Source organism: Artemia franciscana, chromosome 21 (assembly GCF_032884065.1).
Source record: "Artemia franciscana chromosome 21, ASM3288406v1, whole genome shotgun sequence".
Lineage (NCBI taxonomy): Eukaryota > Metazoa > Arthropoda > Branchiopoda > Anostraca > Artemiidae > Artemia > Artemia franciscana.
In genome coordinates, this window is record NC_088883.1 from 12,006,881 (window position 1) to 12,023,359 (window position 16,479).

General features: G+C 37.0%; 1 protein-coding gene across 1 annotated transcript in view; it reads right to left on the reverse strand.

The window, feature by feature from the left end:
• Window positions 1-2,105: 2,105 nt before the first annotated feature.
• Window positions 2,106-16,479, reverse strand: part of LOC136041014 (nuclear anchorage protein 1-like) — a 93,347-nt gene continuing 78,973 nt past the window's right edge. The window contains exons 13-15 of the mRNA XM_065725519.1: window positions 13,409-13,542; window positions 10,557-10,822; window positions 2,106-2,730 (exon numbers count right to left, since the gene is read on the reverse strand). Of these exons, the coding sequence (XP_065581591.1) occupies window positions 2,681-2,730; window positions 10,557-10,822; window positions 13,409-13,542 (450 nt within the window). The 3' untranslated portion in view covers window positions 2,106-2,680. The remainder of the gene's footprint in view (window positions 2,731-10,556; window positions 10,823-13,408; window positions 13,543-16,479) is intronic.

Here is a 16,479-nt window from a genome sequence, read left to right on the forward strand (position 1 = left end):
TTAGACACCAAATCACATATATAATATCTCAGAGTATCCCAGGGGTATATTAGGGTTTTCAATGCCTAGGAACAATGTTGGCTTTTGACCTCCTCCCCCAACCATCACTACCGCAATGCAAGGTTAACAAAACTAAAAACTTCAGTTTTGCGCCCTCTCAGAGACTGCAACTGGGGACAGCCGTCCCCATTGCCCCTCTTCTAGATATGTTTCAGCTGTTGAAGGATTTAAAACTGCGTCCTACTAATCTATGCAGCTTAAATGGAAACAAAGGTTTTACTTTGACAAGCGTATATTAAACAGGGACTTAAGCACTATTGGAGATGTGAGAATATATTCCTAGGGCTTACTTTTAGATATAATACTGGTGCACCGGCAAAGTGGTGAGAACAATAGTTTCCTCTGCAAACACGAATATATTCCAAAAATGACTCGAAGCATAAAAATGAGAAATACAACAATTGGAGTTTGGATAAATAACAAAGCTACTGGTAGCAAGGGCTGGCATGAAGAGTTTGGGGTCTTGGGCATACTGGAACATGGAGCATGCTGAACTTGGGCATACAGATCTGTTAATATTAAGTACCCGCGAATGTTAAGGCACGTTATCGTTTCAATGGATCCAACTCGGAGGATATGGAGAATAATATGTATATTTAGGGGATCAAAATCATAGCACGGTATAATGGTTTTCAGTTAAAACCTGAAGTGGCAAACGGTCGCATTTTGGCAAACGTATAGCTATGGATATGGAACGTATAGCTATGGCCTCATAACCATTAGTACCGTTTTACGATGCTGATCCCCTAATCACATCATTTAGTCACTCTTTAGTTTACAAAATTTCTTATTTTTTCCTGTAACGGTGAAATCTCCTAGCCGAAACTAGTGATGGCAGCCCCATCCACAGTTGTCAATTATAACACTACCAATAGCAAATAACGAAAATGCACAGCTGAATGGCCTAATTCAAATCATGAACAGAATCAGAACTATAAATTCTTTTATTTTTTTGCTTCAGTATTACTCACGACCTTCACCAATTGAATAAGGGCAGCGAAAATTAATTTAGAAGGAACGGGATGAGTACGTGTTTTAGGTTGGATAAGTCTTGTTGGGGCCATTTTATATTTTCAATTTCTGACAACATTTTGAGATAAAAAGAAAAAACTCTTCCATCATCGCTTGTGTGAGGTTTTGCCTGCAAAATATATGGTTGACAGAATTTTCCAAGCAAGCTGTTGTGATGCTTCGTCAAATTTGCAGACAGATTTTCAGCTCAGAAGAATAGTATCGCTTCATGTTTATCAAATCTAAAATATTCTTATATAATGTGCAAGTAATTTTGCTCATTCTCGCATATTGATTTTTCATGTATATTTCTCAAGTCAATGTCGCTGTCTAGCTCGTATAATTTGTTCCATTCGAATATTACTCAGTAAACTTCAAAGGAAAACTAACAAATGGAATACAGCTTTGATTTGAGCTTGGTAACGACAGCCTTGTTACTGAAAAAGACGGCCTGTCATTGGTCTTTTTATTTTGGTTGACCGAGCAGACAGCTAGGAAGACATTTTGTCGTCAAAAGACGGCCTAGATATAAAAAAAAAAAGCAGTTGATGTCGGTTGGGCGCAAATAAATTTTTTTAGAAAAAAACCCAAGTCCTTTGCTTAGCAAACCAGCATCTTGAATCCAAGAAAACCCAACTTAAAATATTTTAAGCACTTTGTAGATACTCTTCCTTAAGAAGCAACTATAGTTGCTTCTTATTTCGAAAAGTTTTAGTTGATGTTTGCCTTTGTTTGGGATTTTTACCGATACCAATCGCAAAGATCATGTACTTCTATTAGTTGCACGGGAACCTATATGCCCTATTTTCATCAATTGCAAATTAATATTATGGGGATTATGCACAATTATCTTAGATAGCTATAACGCACGAGTCAGACTTAGAATACTTATGAGCCAAAGTTGGAATTTGATACTAGTCGCTCCCAAAAGATCCAAACCCAACGTTGACCTCAGAATATCTTTTTAATGAAGAACCCCGAAACCTATCAGTGTATCCCGAAACCTATCAGCAATCTACTACTTGAGACATTAATACAGATAAATAAACTTTGTTTACCCAAAAAACAAAACTAAAAACAAAAGTAATAAAAATCAGGCTAATATTCGCAAATCGTCCCATAAACCAGTGGCTTTAATGACTATACACAGTGACGTAATATAACTCGCAGCTAGTTACTCTTCCACAGAAGTCCCTTAAAATAATTAGATAGTTAATTATGTTTCCCTTTTATAAGCATATAACGTTACATTACTTATATTTTCTTTTTTTCATTATTTTTAGTTCCATTATCATCAATTATATTATAATTTCATACATTATCATAATTGCTCCCACTAAAAAAGGAACTTCAAATGCCTTATTCTGATCTCTTTGAACTCATATTTATGGTTACTTAACTTCAAAAATGGTTAAGAAACTGTTACTAGATATATGTTTTTACATTTTGACAAAATGATGTTCTAAAAAAAAAAGAAAGAAAAACGACTAATAAATTTTCACTGAAAGTGCAAACTATACCAGGGATAATTCGATCAGGGAATACAAATTTGCACAAAAGTACAACTGCGAGTTTGTACCTAAAACAACAACATGAACAATATGGCGGACTATATATGTTGAATTCTTGATGACGATCTCGAAGAATCATTTAATTCACCTATAACAGAAAAATAATCTATCAGCAATAAAATCTTAAAATAAAAAGAACAAAAATCGATGACACTCTACTAAAGTAATAGATATTTTCCCTTTTTACACAATTCTTGTAAAATCAACTCGGATACACTAGTTTGCTTCAAAAAACCACACTAGTTATTCAATTAAAATTTTTTGCCTCGACCTAAAAAAGCTCAGGTTAGTGAAAGAGCTAGAGCGTCAAATTTTTTGGATTTGGAATCAGCACATATTCTTTGGTCGCGTAGTGAAAAAACTATTCGTATAGCAATTTATTTCAGGTTGACCCCTTTTTTCAAAATTTTTCCTATTCGGATTCGGAATCAGCACATATTTTTTGGGTCGGGTAAAGAATCATTTGTATAGCCATTTGCTTTAGGTTAACCTAATTTTCCTAGACTAAAAGAAGATTTAAAACATCAGAGAAATCCAGAATCCCCATTTACCGGGGTTTTTAAGCCCCACTCGAAAGTATTTTCGTGTCTTCGTATTAAAAGCAAGCGAAACCAAGAATACGTAAAAATCCAAACAAAATTTCGAAAAAGAGGAAAGAGAATCACGACTTGCTGAAAGCTATTATCTTATCAAAATTGAGGCAACATTAAAACTAGCAGAATTATTCGATACAAGAAGGAAGCTGATACTCCTTGAACTCCCCTATCTTTAGACTAAAGTTAGAGCAGTACTTTCTTTAGACTGCTCCAATACAGTCAGTTGAATATTAGAACTGTTTTATTGCAACTAAAAATTATTTGAACTAAAATATTTCATTTCTTCATGCAAATACATGTGAATAAGCCGTTTAATTATCGAGGCACTAGCTAAACTTTGCTATCGAAATTTCATTGTTGAATAAATCAATATCAAGTGTTTAAGTACCACTCAAGCTGTTAAATTGACATATACCAACCGAAAAAGACAATTTAAATATTTAGAAATATAAATAATCTTTATTCTTTCCCTTTATCACAATGCGATAACATGGGTATCGTCAAACAAAAAAAAGAGAAAAACGCAAAAAGACGCAACATAAAGAACACACATGAGCTATCACTTCGATTTGAGGATATTGTCGTTGTAGTGCTCCACGTAGTATGGAACGAAGGAGTTTAAAAACCTTGTCGTTGAGTGTGTAGGCGGCAATTCAAACAGTTCTATTCCCTCTTTAGAAGTTGCCAGCCTCGTCTTGTGTGCATGAGTCACTGAAGTAAGCTGAGGCAGGATATCTCGGTGCGTTGGGAACTTCAGGATGTCAGCTCCAAACTTCATCAGCGTTTCGTGCCTCCTTTCATTCAGGGTTGGGAGCCTGAGTTCGTTCAAGCTTTCTTCGTAGTTTTTGTAATTTGATCCAAGAATTATTTTGCAGGCTCTTGTCTGAATTGTTTCAAGCTGACTTCTGTCTTTCTCTGTGAGCGATTGGTGCCAGACAGGACAGCCGTACATGACTATGGGCATTACATAAGTTTTGTAGCACGAAAGAAGGAGTTCTTCTGTCATTCCAAACATTCTGAGATTTGCAAAGGATTTTAGAAGACCAGCTGCTTTTGCTGTGATTTGGTTGATGTGATCTCCAATTCTAAGATCGTCACTTAGTGTGATGCCGAGTATTTTGACTGGTTTCTTTGTTTGGAGAGGTGCAGATTCGTCAATGCTCTTCTTCTTTACGAAGTTGACACGCAGCACACAGCTTTTCTCGAGGCCTAGCTGGAGCTTCACTTGATCAGCTTGATCCCGAAGCTCTGCAACCAGAGGCTCGAGTTGGTCGTGTGTTTGTGAATGGAATCGTAGTAGACTTATTGAACAATCATCTGTGAACTTGCACCTTTGTTTATGTTGTCTCATCAGTCGGTTGATTACAATGACAAATAAGATGGGACCTAGCTTGCTTCCTTGGGCTGCTCCACATGTGATGTCTTGGAAGTTGGATGCTTCCCCGTTTTCAAGTTGTACGCACTGTTGACGACCAGAAACGATGATGCATAGCAGAAACTGCGAGACCTCCAGGGCACGGGCTTCATTGATAACAGTCTCGTGGTCATGGAAACCGAAAGCTTTCACGAAATCAGAAATTATTATATCAGCAAGGGCCTCCAAAATTTCTAGGTGCTCTGGTAGATTATGAAGTAATCTGACCAGATAATGTGTTGTGCTGTGCCCTCGACGAAAACCGAACTGCATAGGGTCGGTTTTATGTTCTACTTCTGCTAGTAGCCACTGTAGACTAAAGTCTTCAAAGACTTTCGAGATGATGGGCGTCTTCGAAATCGGCCCAAGGTCTGACGGTGAGGTCGGTGATGTTTTCTTTGGAATAGGTGTGATAAATGTCTTTTTAAACTTATCTGGAAAAACGCCTTCCAATAGACACTGGTTATACATCATAGCCAATGGCGTGACCAGGAAGGAGGAGCACGCGTATATCAGCCTTATAGGAATTTCGCCGGGGTAAGAGGCTTTCTTAATATCTAGGTGTTCGAGTTTTTCTTGGACATGGGAAACTGTGATGACAGGGATGGTTTCAATCGGACCATTCTGTGGTAAAGTCTTGAGGGGAGGCTGTTGGCGGCAAATATTTGAGAAGTGGGCATTAATTATTTCTGCGGTTAAATTCTTTCCTTGCTCGTCCCTCAGAATGGATTTTGACTTCTGCTGTTCCATTTACTTCCGTACAGTTGTGTGGAACTTCCTTGGATCACTGGCTGACAACCTAGCGAATATTTGGTGTCCATACAGACGCCTGGCTTGCTTTAGTAGTCTCACTACTATATTTCTCTTCCGTTTATATTCATCATAGTGGGGCTTTGTCTTGTAAAGCATGTCTCGCTCTCTCATTGCAGCTTTTATGTTCAGAGTAACCCATGGTTTGCTCTGTGGCTTAATTGTAACTCGCTTCTCAGGGAAGCATCGTTCGTACTCTCGAGTCGTTTTCTCACAGAAGAATTCGGCCATGCTGTTTGCATTTTCGTCTTTGAAAAGGTGGAACCAGTATACCGAGTTGAGCCATTCTCTGTAGCCAATTATGCCTTCCTCTGTGAGCGGACGGTAAGTGAATTGGTTTGGTTTACTAGGTTCCACTGTTGACTTTGGTCGCAATAGAACAGTTGCGTGGTCGCTGGTTGAGAGTGGTGCTTCCGCCGAGGGATCTAAGTAGAAATCACCAAGTGTAGTGAAGATCAAATCGAGGGTGTTTTCTCCTCTTGCTTTTACATTAACTATTTGACGAAAGGCTCTAGAGCTTTCGATCCAGTTCGGCTTCAGGTCGTTGAAGTCCCCACAAAGAAAGATTCTAGCGTATGGGCATTTAGTTCTGGTGAGGTCGCAACTTTGTTGGAGATATTCCACTAGTTGTCGCCGGTATGGTCCTCTTGGAGGGAAATATACCGTGGCATATATCAGTGACGACACTTGACGAGGTAGGCCTTTTGGTCGTGCCCACAGCCATGCAACTTCGATGTCACGGGTCTTTGGCACTGCGACATCCAGGATCCTGTGAGGTATGTTTCCTTTGCAGTAGAAACCGACATCGCCACCGGGCGTCATAGGCTCACCTAATGCGCTGCAGCGTGGGGAAATGTAACAGGAGTACCCGTCGATAATGGCCAAAACAGAAGACGAAATCCATGTTTCTGTCATGCACATGACGTAAATGTCGCGTTTCCTTAAGAAAACTTCCATACCTTCTGTCTTGTTGTTGAGAGAGCGAACATTCGACAGAGCTATTGTTGAAAAGCGGTAAGTTTGGGTTGGCTTCGTATTAAAAACTGTTTTCTTTTTCCCTCTTTCCAGATTGCAGGAAGAAGAATCAGGAGTCTCTAGACTTAGACCTTGAGTATTTATTGAGGTGGGTGTGGTGATAATGCATTTTGGATTTGTTTTGATTTGCTGTGGCCAGGGGAGTCCCTTTGCGGGTAGAAGGTTATGTGACAGAGTCGATTTGGTCTGGGATTTACCTGTTTTCCTCCCCTTTTGCAGGTCGTCGTGGCGATTGTCAGATGGGTTTCGCAGGTTGCAGAACGCTGGGCTGGAGCTTTGTTGGTCTGCTCCCTATTTGACAGATTAGATGGTGGAGGTATGTTTCTGTAGAATTGGCACCAAGGAGGCGACAGCTAAGATAACGGTGGGTTACGGATTCCTGGCCCTGTCCTAGTTATTGTTTGTAGAGTTGATGGTGGGGGTGTCAGGCGGTGGTAGTCAAGTAACATATTATTCACTGTTTTATCTATGATTCTATGGCTATTGTTGTGTTTGTTCTGTTGCTACTCGCTCATGGATGACATTTTCAATTCTTTTGAGATTCCTTCTTTCTGCTTGAGTCTGTAGCTGGAGTCGTGTAAGATCAGGCCCTATGTAGATCTCACAGCGGGTCTGGGGATCTGTAAAATTTCGCAAATTTCTGGCGTTTTTCACAATGCTATTTCGTTTTGCCAAGGTTGAAGCGTCATCTCGGAGCTTTACAAGGAGCTTTCTTGGTTTGTCATTTTCTCTTGTTCTTCCTAGTCGCCTAGTCTCAATAAAGTCCTCTATTTCTAAGGTGGCTCCTAAGCTGTTCTTTCGGCAAAGTTCAATGATTACTTGTGATTCTATTCCATTAAGATTATCAGACTCAGGAATTCCCGCTATGACCAAGTTACATCGTTTTTCTTCCCGCAATTGCTTCTCCTTTTCAGCTAATAGAAGCGTTTCGACTGGGTTGGTCGCGTAGGCTGCAGTTGGTATACTTGCACCAAGACCGGCTGCTCCATTTTGAGCCACATGGAAATACAGTGCTTGATCGCCGGAATGTAGAGTTGATCGTCCCTGTTCATTTGGATTGACGGTTTTCGTGCGATCTGCCATTATCCTAACTTGTAGCTGCAGATGGGCTACATTCCGCTTGGAGCAGGATGAACACTCGTATCGAAACAAGATTGATTTTGGGTCATGAAGTTTCATTGAGAGGACAATATCAGGGTTTATTCCACGGCAGGAGGCATGCTCCCACTCACTACACAAGAAACAGCGAAATGATGTGCTGGCTTCAGTCTAGGTGTGGCAATAACTGCAAGGTTCGCTACGAGATTGTGTGGTAGGAGTTTCGTGAACCAAAGGACTCTCACCGATGATCGAGGGTTCATTGTTGTCTAAAGACTGCGTTGTAGTAGATACAGTAATGGAGCCTTGATTGTGCTGCCTTTGGCTGTTCGGAGTTCCGACTGTCGCGGCTTTTGGTGTGTTAGTTACTCCTTTGCATCGATGACATTGCGACTTCCCCAAATAATTTTTCAGTAGCTTCTTTGCTGTAGGTGACGGATGCACAGGAGAAATGTAACCACTTCGTGCAGGTACGGCATTGAATTCCGCCTTGAGCTCTTGTAACGTTTTTCTTACATCTGGGACATGGATCACCAGCCATTTCTCAGAAAGCTCGTGTATGCTGTTGTTTCACTATTCCACAATCAGTTCGCCAGCAAGCACAAGTCGCTACCTATAGGACAGGTTAATAATAATCCGAAGTAAGTCTATTTCAAACCCACACACCAAGCACTGAATGAATACCCAAGTTACTGAAATAACCCAGGAACAAGGGAAGCGTAAGGACCCCCTCACCTATTCCCCGCAATATTTCGTGCCCCCTTCTTTTTGTAATATTTCAAAGAACTGTTTTCAAAACAAAAAAGGTTAATCTTCGCTATTGCAACAAGAAGCCTTTTTTAATACCCTCCCGGAGCAGCATCACATAGTCAGGAGGGAAAGGGATTTTCTTCCTAATTATTTTTCACATTGAATTCAAGAAAAATTACATTAACTGGGCACGTTTGTATGGTTTATTAAACTTTTCAATTATATTTGAATAGTTTTGAATTAATCTTGCAATTTGTTTTTTAAGGTGAAATTTGATGCCTAATTGAATTATATATTAAATTGAAATTCTAGCTACATCCTTGGTATGTCAAGGATAAATCGTAATCCCTCGCTTCAAGCTTTTTTTAAATAATAAAGACGCTAGTTATTCTTTTATCTTTTGTTTCCCTGAACTCATTTCTTCTGAAGCTTAAGAAAAAGGGGATTTGACAAAAATATCCCCAAGATCCTTTCCTGTTGGTAGAAGGATCGACAACACTGCTCTAGACCAGTAAAGCCTATTTTCCTATTTATATGACGACTGCTTTTTTTCAAGACAAAACTAGCTAAAAGCCAAATGTAATCTTTAAAATTAAATTCATTAATAACTCTAACGATAACATAGAATTTTATATCACATCGACTTAGTTAAGAATAATTAGCACATTAGTAATTTATATATAAGAATATAAATTGGGATCTTCATAAGTAACAATAGGAATACATAAGAAAGCTTAAAAGCATATCACAGAATTTTGAAGACAGTACTGGATGTCGCAGGAAAGGTATGCAGCAACATTGCAAGCAAATTACCCGGCGGGAGGGGAGAGGGGTCAGGTGCTACTAGGAGCTTCATTTTCACCAAACTATAACATCTCCCATTTCCTCTTTTTTATCATTTTCTTGCTTCTAAAAGGGAGGGGGCATTGCTCCAGCCCTCTTTCTGGCGCCTATGGTGGCTACAGCGCTTCATTAAAAGTAACTTTATTCTATGCACGAGAATGCTGAGAATAGTCAGTCTATTTCCATCAGCCAAATTAACTTTCAAGGAGTAAAACATATATATGCAAAACATCAATTTAGAACATGTTATTTGATACTCTTGTAAAACGGAGAGCAATACTGCATTACTTCAACTCAACACACTCGATCAGCCAATCCGATTTGTTTCTTCGTATCCACACTCTTTCTATGAAACAGTTTTTCCACGCGATGATAGTTCATTGCTACAATGAGTCACCTTTTGTCAACACAACTGAGCATGTTCGTTCTTCAGCCGAATTTATTTAGAGGTTCACTCTCCGCTTACCCCATAAGGTCCCATTAAGGTTTTCTTATTACTTTTGCGATCCTATTCGAGGACATCATGTATTTCGTTTGGTCCAAAGTAGATTACTAAACAGCATGAAGGACCTATGATCCTTCAACCATAAAACGGAACCTAAAAATTTCCTTCATTTTAACCCAAGATAATAGAAACGATTTTTTTCGCAAAATTGTACAATAGGTCAGACAAGCGCCTAAATCAACCCCAAGGCATGTCCTCTGGGGAATATCTAGCACAGGGACGTGACCAGGGGGAGGGTCTTGGAACTAGGTACTTACTCAAAATCCTAAACTTTCTCGTGGGCACTTCTTGCTCAAACTATATTCTAAAATTGTTTGTTTTGTTTTTTATTGTTTTTTTTTTTATCACTGAACTCGCCGCCCTGAAAAAATTAATGCATACATGTCTGATCTAGCAAATATCTCGGTGTTTCAATGCACCAACGCTTCAGACCCTTACTGGATAAATGACGTTATTATGGCTTCTAATATCATTATCTGAGTTCTAAGACTTATCTGTGTAGTCTTAGAGGCTTTTTTGAGCTGACAGAAAGCCTTCTCCACAATGCACTCTCCTTCCTTACCAATAATACTATCAAGGTACGAAAATTAGGCACTCAACCAATTTTGCTGGTACAGCATACAGCTTAATAATGTGGAAATGGAAGAAAACGGAGCTTAAGATCATCGCGAGTTGTTCCAAAGTAATTTAAGGGTAAAGTTTATTAATGTTGTTTTATCCAAGGATCAGGAAAAAAGAGTAGTGTGATGTTTCAGCTGAGTAGACACTTACTCAGTGTCTACTGACACTGAGTACTAATGATCACCCGAAAACTAGGGCTAATAATTTATTAATAAAAAGATACGAGAATAAGAAAATATTACCATATTGTTGACTTTCGTCAAAAGTCAATTCCAAATTGAAGTCACTAGCTTCACTCGGGGCAGGAGTTGCACCTCGACTTAAGTCCGTAGATACCGGAGAAGTGACACTATGGAGCCGACGCTGAGGCAAAGACCGTCGCTGACCACTTTGCATTCTGCTTGACGTGGACGTCCCCATCATCTGCTGTTCAATTCGTCGTCTGTCTTCCCTTTCTCGGCGTAGTTGAATGTCTAAATTGTAATTTAGTTTCCTTAATTCTTCCAGTCTGAAATAAGGATGTCAAAATTATTTCTACATGGGGAAGACAACACTCCCTTCCGTATCAAATCGAAAAAACTATGTTTTGTTATTTCCCTTCTTTGACTCTTCGTTTTATTTCCTCCTCGACATTTCTAAATGTTAAAGTCTATTAAAATATAGAAAAAACTCGCTTAATTTTAGTTACGCAGCATCTGCTACAAGTACTTACGCATGGGGTGATGACCTCGGGGCCTCTCGAAATCTAAAATTTTCCGGAATTCCTTGGATCTTTTTATTCGACTTGTAGAAGAAGATCTATTATTATTGCTTCCTTCCCACAAAAAATAATTCTGTTTTACATACCTGTTCAGCACTACTGTTAGTTGGCAAGAAACATTCCACACAAAAAAAAAACAAAAAACATTGCACAAGATATGCCATAAGTACTTATGTACTTTGATTGATATAATTTACGGAATCGCTTTAATATCATTCTTTTTTTGTATACATCCTAATTTCAACCGTAAAATTTATCTTCAATTTAACGGAACATTTTACATGTAAATTTAAACAGCTATTTTTTAAAACTTTTTTTTTATCGATTGTGTTTTGAAACTTGATCTCCTAATATCAATGACAACCGCACTAAAGAAACGGAAAAGGATAAAAGAGTTGTCGTAATAAAAGACTAGTTAGAATGCGTCTTCTATTGTAACAGGACCAACTATATTAAAGGGTCAATATTCCCTTAGTCCTTTGAAACAAAACGTTTACATCCGATAAAAATAATAAAGAAGGCTCTTGTGTAAGAGCACTAGAAACAGAACATTTACATTTGGATAAAGACAAACACCGAAAAAACAGTTGGGGGATAAATATTGACTTCAGAGCCCAAAAGCCCCTCGGTTAAGGGATAGAAAAAACATGGGGACAAGAGTAAAAGAGCGCCTTTAGCATTTGTAGCCTTTAGTGCTTGCTAATTGTAAGTTCACTTTTAACCGGTACTTTGGAACTGACCAGATTGCTTCGATTGTATGTGTTATTTATTGTTGATGTTCGTCTGTCTGTAAATCTTTAGTCGAGCCATATTCTTGCTGTCGGTTTTTTTTCCAAGACCACAATGCCTTTCTATAAGAGTTCAAGTAGGGATAGGTCCTTTTATCAGGCAGTGAAAAATATATACAAGAATTCTGGATATTTCGATGACATATTCAGTCATCATCATCAGCTGAGAAACTGCTTGTCGTATTCCTTAAGCCAATAAACATAATCAAGAAAAAAACCTTTTTTTTCCTCGTTACGACCTAACAGAACATTCGCCTAATTGGTCCCTCGTTGGCTTCTGAGTAAGAGATTTCCCAGCTAAGGTAGGTTCTTAAAAGGCCGTGGCACAAAATAATAATCACACTGTTATTGTGTTTCTTGGCGAGTATTTAAAGGAATGGAATCCTTTTGATGGGGAGGACTTTCTAAGAGACTCGGTAACAGAAGAGTAATGAAAAGGCAGAAAGAAAATATGGAAAAGACAATTTGTGTTTACGTTGGAGAAAAAAACAAATGACAGAAAAATCATAAGAAATAGAAACAAATATAGAAAAAAAAGCTTACTGAAAATTACGCTTATAGAAACAAGAACAATAAAGGTGGTCAACAATGTTTATACAATATGCAAGAGGTAAAATATTTTGAATAATATGATGCTAACAAAAGTGTGAGTATATCACTTTTACTGCTACTGACAACTTATTTAAGCACCAAGGCACCTGAGACCAATACTTCTGTGTAAACTTCTCCACCAGACACTGTTTAGAGCTGCTCTATTTCATCCCTCCCATGAGGTTCCTATTTGCGTTTAGTACGACCTCTTCTCCCGTCCAACAAGGACGTCCCTATCCATTCTAGGGCCCAAAAGACCCACTGTTTTAAGGGATAATATTTTTGGTTGATTCCTAAGACTAGAATTCTTATATTCTTACAATATTGATCTTTTTTTTTCTTTTTTTTATAGCTCTCTTCTCTCTTTTGTAGCCTTAGAAGATTATTGTTTTTGGTCTGATTCTCTGGCTTTGACTTAAGTTCCATTCGTCCTTGAATATCGTTTTTGGGCCTCTTTTTTCACCAGTCTATTGATGTAACTACTGTATGCACTTCTATCTTCTGCCAGGCGAAGATGGTGCGGTAAGCTAAGTGACGAAAAGCTATCCTTCCATCTCTAGGGGGGAGGGGGGCTCTAGGTCAAGAACCATAAACCCGGCCTTCAGAGGCTATCTTCGGGAGACGAATGCTTTCCATACATTGTATGTGCTCTAGCCACCTAAATAGTCATCAATTGAAATCAATTAGGAATTTGTTAATTAATTAGGAATTAATTAGAAGACAATTTTTGCCTTCATCAGAATATTACTCTTTTTTATTACAATTCCTTATATTCATAATTATTATGCTCTGATTTTTTTTTTCTCTTTTCCACTGTCAGAAGAAATTATTATTTTTGGTTGAACCAAAAATAATGGTTGAAAAAATTTGGTTGAACCAATAAGACGACAATTTTTATATTCATAAAAATGTTGCTGCTTTTTTTTCTTTTATTTGTAAACAATATAAAACTCACTTATTTCCAAGAGTCTTCATCTCATCTCCAGTATCTGACTTTGCTCCAAGACTAGAAACAGTTTTTTGCAAGTCCATATTTTGTCTTAAAGCAGTAGATAGCTTCATTTGTAAAGTATCTCTTTCTTCTAAAAGCTGTGAAATGAAGGAAAATTATATAAATAATTAATAAAGCAGTCTAACAATTTCCAAAAGAACTATAACATATATCTTGAACCCTTTTTTTTCAAATAGATCACCTAAGTCACGTTTTGAATTACTATCATCTAGAGGGGCGGGTAATGAGATCTACAATTTCAGCATCTCAATGATGATGCAAATAAACACAAACACCACAATCTTAGAATATCTTAAATAAAAAATCGCGTATTACTCAATCCACCCCCTCCTAAAGTAGTTACTTGGATCCTAATTTTAATATTAAGTTCACATTTCTTTTATGTTTTTAGATTATGTTTCCTATTTTTCAGTTTTATCTTGCAAGAGATGAAACAAAAATTAAAACTATGTGAAGGTGGGCAATAAGAAAAAATAATAGTGGGTAGAATCTTCCTGTTATTACACCAGTTCTTTTTTCTAAGCGCCCATTGACATTTAAGAGTTTCCTTTTTTAAGATGTAGATTCAAAACCTCTCACTTACCCTTTCTTCACGTTCCGAAATTTTAACTCAATAGCTAAACAATTTTAGCCTAAAAATTGAACGTGACAACAATCAGGCACGTATCCAGAGTATTTTTCGGGGGGATAGGAGGGAGGGGGAGGATGCTTGAAAGAGGGGAGGGGGTTCAAATTTCATAACTAGTTTTCGTGTAATAACACCACGTTTTACATTATGACACAATAATTTCATATTTGTCTGTTGACTCAACCGGAACCATGGTGTTACAAGACTGGTTTTTAGAGTATGATTTAAACTTGAATATAAATTACTCTTTTCCCATGATTCTGAAGTTTTATGAACATATTTTTCAATCAAAAAAAGAAAATTGAAAGCAAATTTGAAAAAACATAATACGTTAACAGATAAAACTGAATCCCAGCTATCGAATGACGGAGAAAATCCACCTTGCGTGGAAACATCAGACTGAAGAAAATAACCGACTGAAAACTTATTCAAATTTCTCCACAAGTACAAGTTTTGAGCAAATATCATGCTAGAGAGGGGCCTCCAAGTCCGCGTCCCTTCGATATCTAAGGCTTTCGACAATTCTCCAACAGCTTCTTATTTTAATCGCTTAAATTGTATGTTTTCACTTCTTTGAAATCAATACCCTTCTCCAAAATATCACCCATCCTCATCCCGAAACTGTTTACACATGCTTGAAACTGTTACAAAATTGTTACGAAATTGTTACACATGCTTGAGTCAGAAAACAAACTGCGAAAAAGAAATAGCATTTGCAACAGTGTCTGAATAAATGAAACATTAAAAGATTAAATATCTTATACACTTAGATTATTTTCTTTTGCTTTAGGATTTCGAGAAAAAAAATCTAATCACAGTTTTGGAATTAAATGGTGAAACTTCAAGGAGTTAGACGGTTAGACCCACCCCTAATATACTAGGGTGGCCAAATTTCTTAGCCATAAGAGGAAGTTGAATTTTCTTATTTCATAATCATTTCTACAAGACAAATGTTGAATGATTCTTAATTTTACCATACAACTTCAAAATCCAGTTTTTGATTTAATTTTTGGATAAGCATATTACTTTACCTTCACTAGTTTTTTTTTTAATTTCACAGTAATTTTACAAAAGTAAACCCAAGGATAATTTTTTATCATGTAACAGATTAAATTGAACAGATTAACACAGAAAGTGTCTGTGTGGGAGGGGGGTTGGGGTCATCCCATACAAAATTAAAAGATAAAGCAAAAATTTCAAAGGCTTAAAACAAATTGAAGGGCAACCAACCACCTTTCTCCTCACACACATGGCATCACATGAAATTTTCAAGATATTCTTTTTCATCAAGATAATCAAATGGTCCTAAAATCCACTTACAGGGCTGATATCATACGTACAGCCCCAGGGGGAAGGGTTTATGAAATAGCTTACTTAATACGTAACCTTTTATTACACATTTGAGCAGATAGACAGACATGTTGCACCTTGCTGAGATCAGAGTTTTCAATGGTTTAAATCGGAGCTACCAACACTAGGGACTTATAACAGATTTAGGTGATTTTTCGTCCAACTTTCCATTTTTCTAAAAAAAAGGTCTTTTATATATTTTTTTGCATTTCTTTGGAAAACAGTTGCTCAAATATCGATTTGGTCTGGATAATTTTGCTTTCGGTTTTTAAACTTATTATTATCAATTAGAATCGGGGTGAGATAATATTTACGAATGATACTGGCATCCGCATGATTTAATTATTATATTTTTCCTTTTTTAGATTAATCTTTGTATAAAAAACGTTATCTAAGAAATTTAAATACTGTGCGTGCAAATATGCAAATAAGGGGGGGGGGAGAGAGTAGGGGATTTCAACTCATGACTGATCCTTATCTTAAAAATGTAGAAATTCTGTGCCTTCAAACATGCATTTTGAGGAACCCTATCCGCATGAGAGAAACCCTCTGACGTTGCTCTTCGAGTCCAGCCTTGACAAGTAGCCAAATGTGACTGGCCTACTAAAATATTTTTTTTTTTTTTACAAAACTGTAAAGAAGACAAAGTTTACTTTCAGTTTGCTAGTTGGCTGGAAACTAGCCACAAATAAACCCTGAAAAACGTGAAGCACAATAGCTTGGAACACAATGGTTTATCATTTTTTGAGGGCTATGTCAATAGTTTTGTTTATTGGGCCATCTATGTTCAGTTTCATTTCCTTTATTCTAATTAATTAAAGGAGGAAACTATAGAATCTCTTTGCTTTATATATATATATATATATATATATATATATATATATATATATATATATATATATATATATATATATATATATATATATATATATATATATATATATATATATATATATATATATAAATATATATATAAATATATATATAAATATATATATATATATATATATATATATATATATATATATATATATAT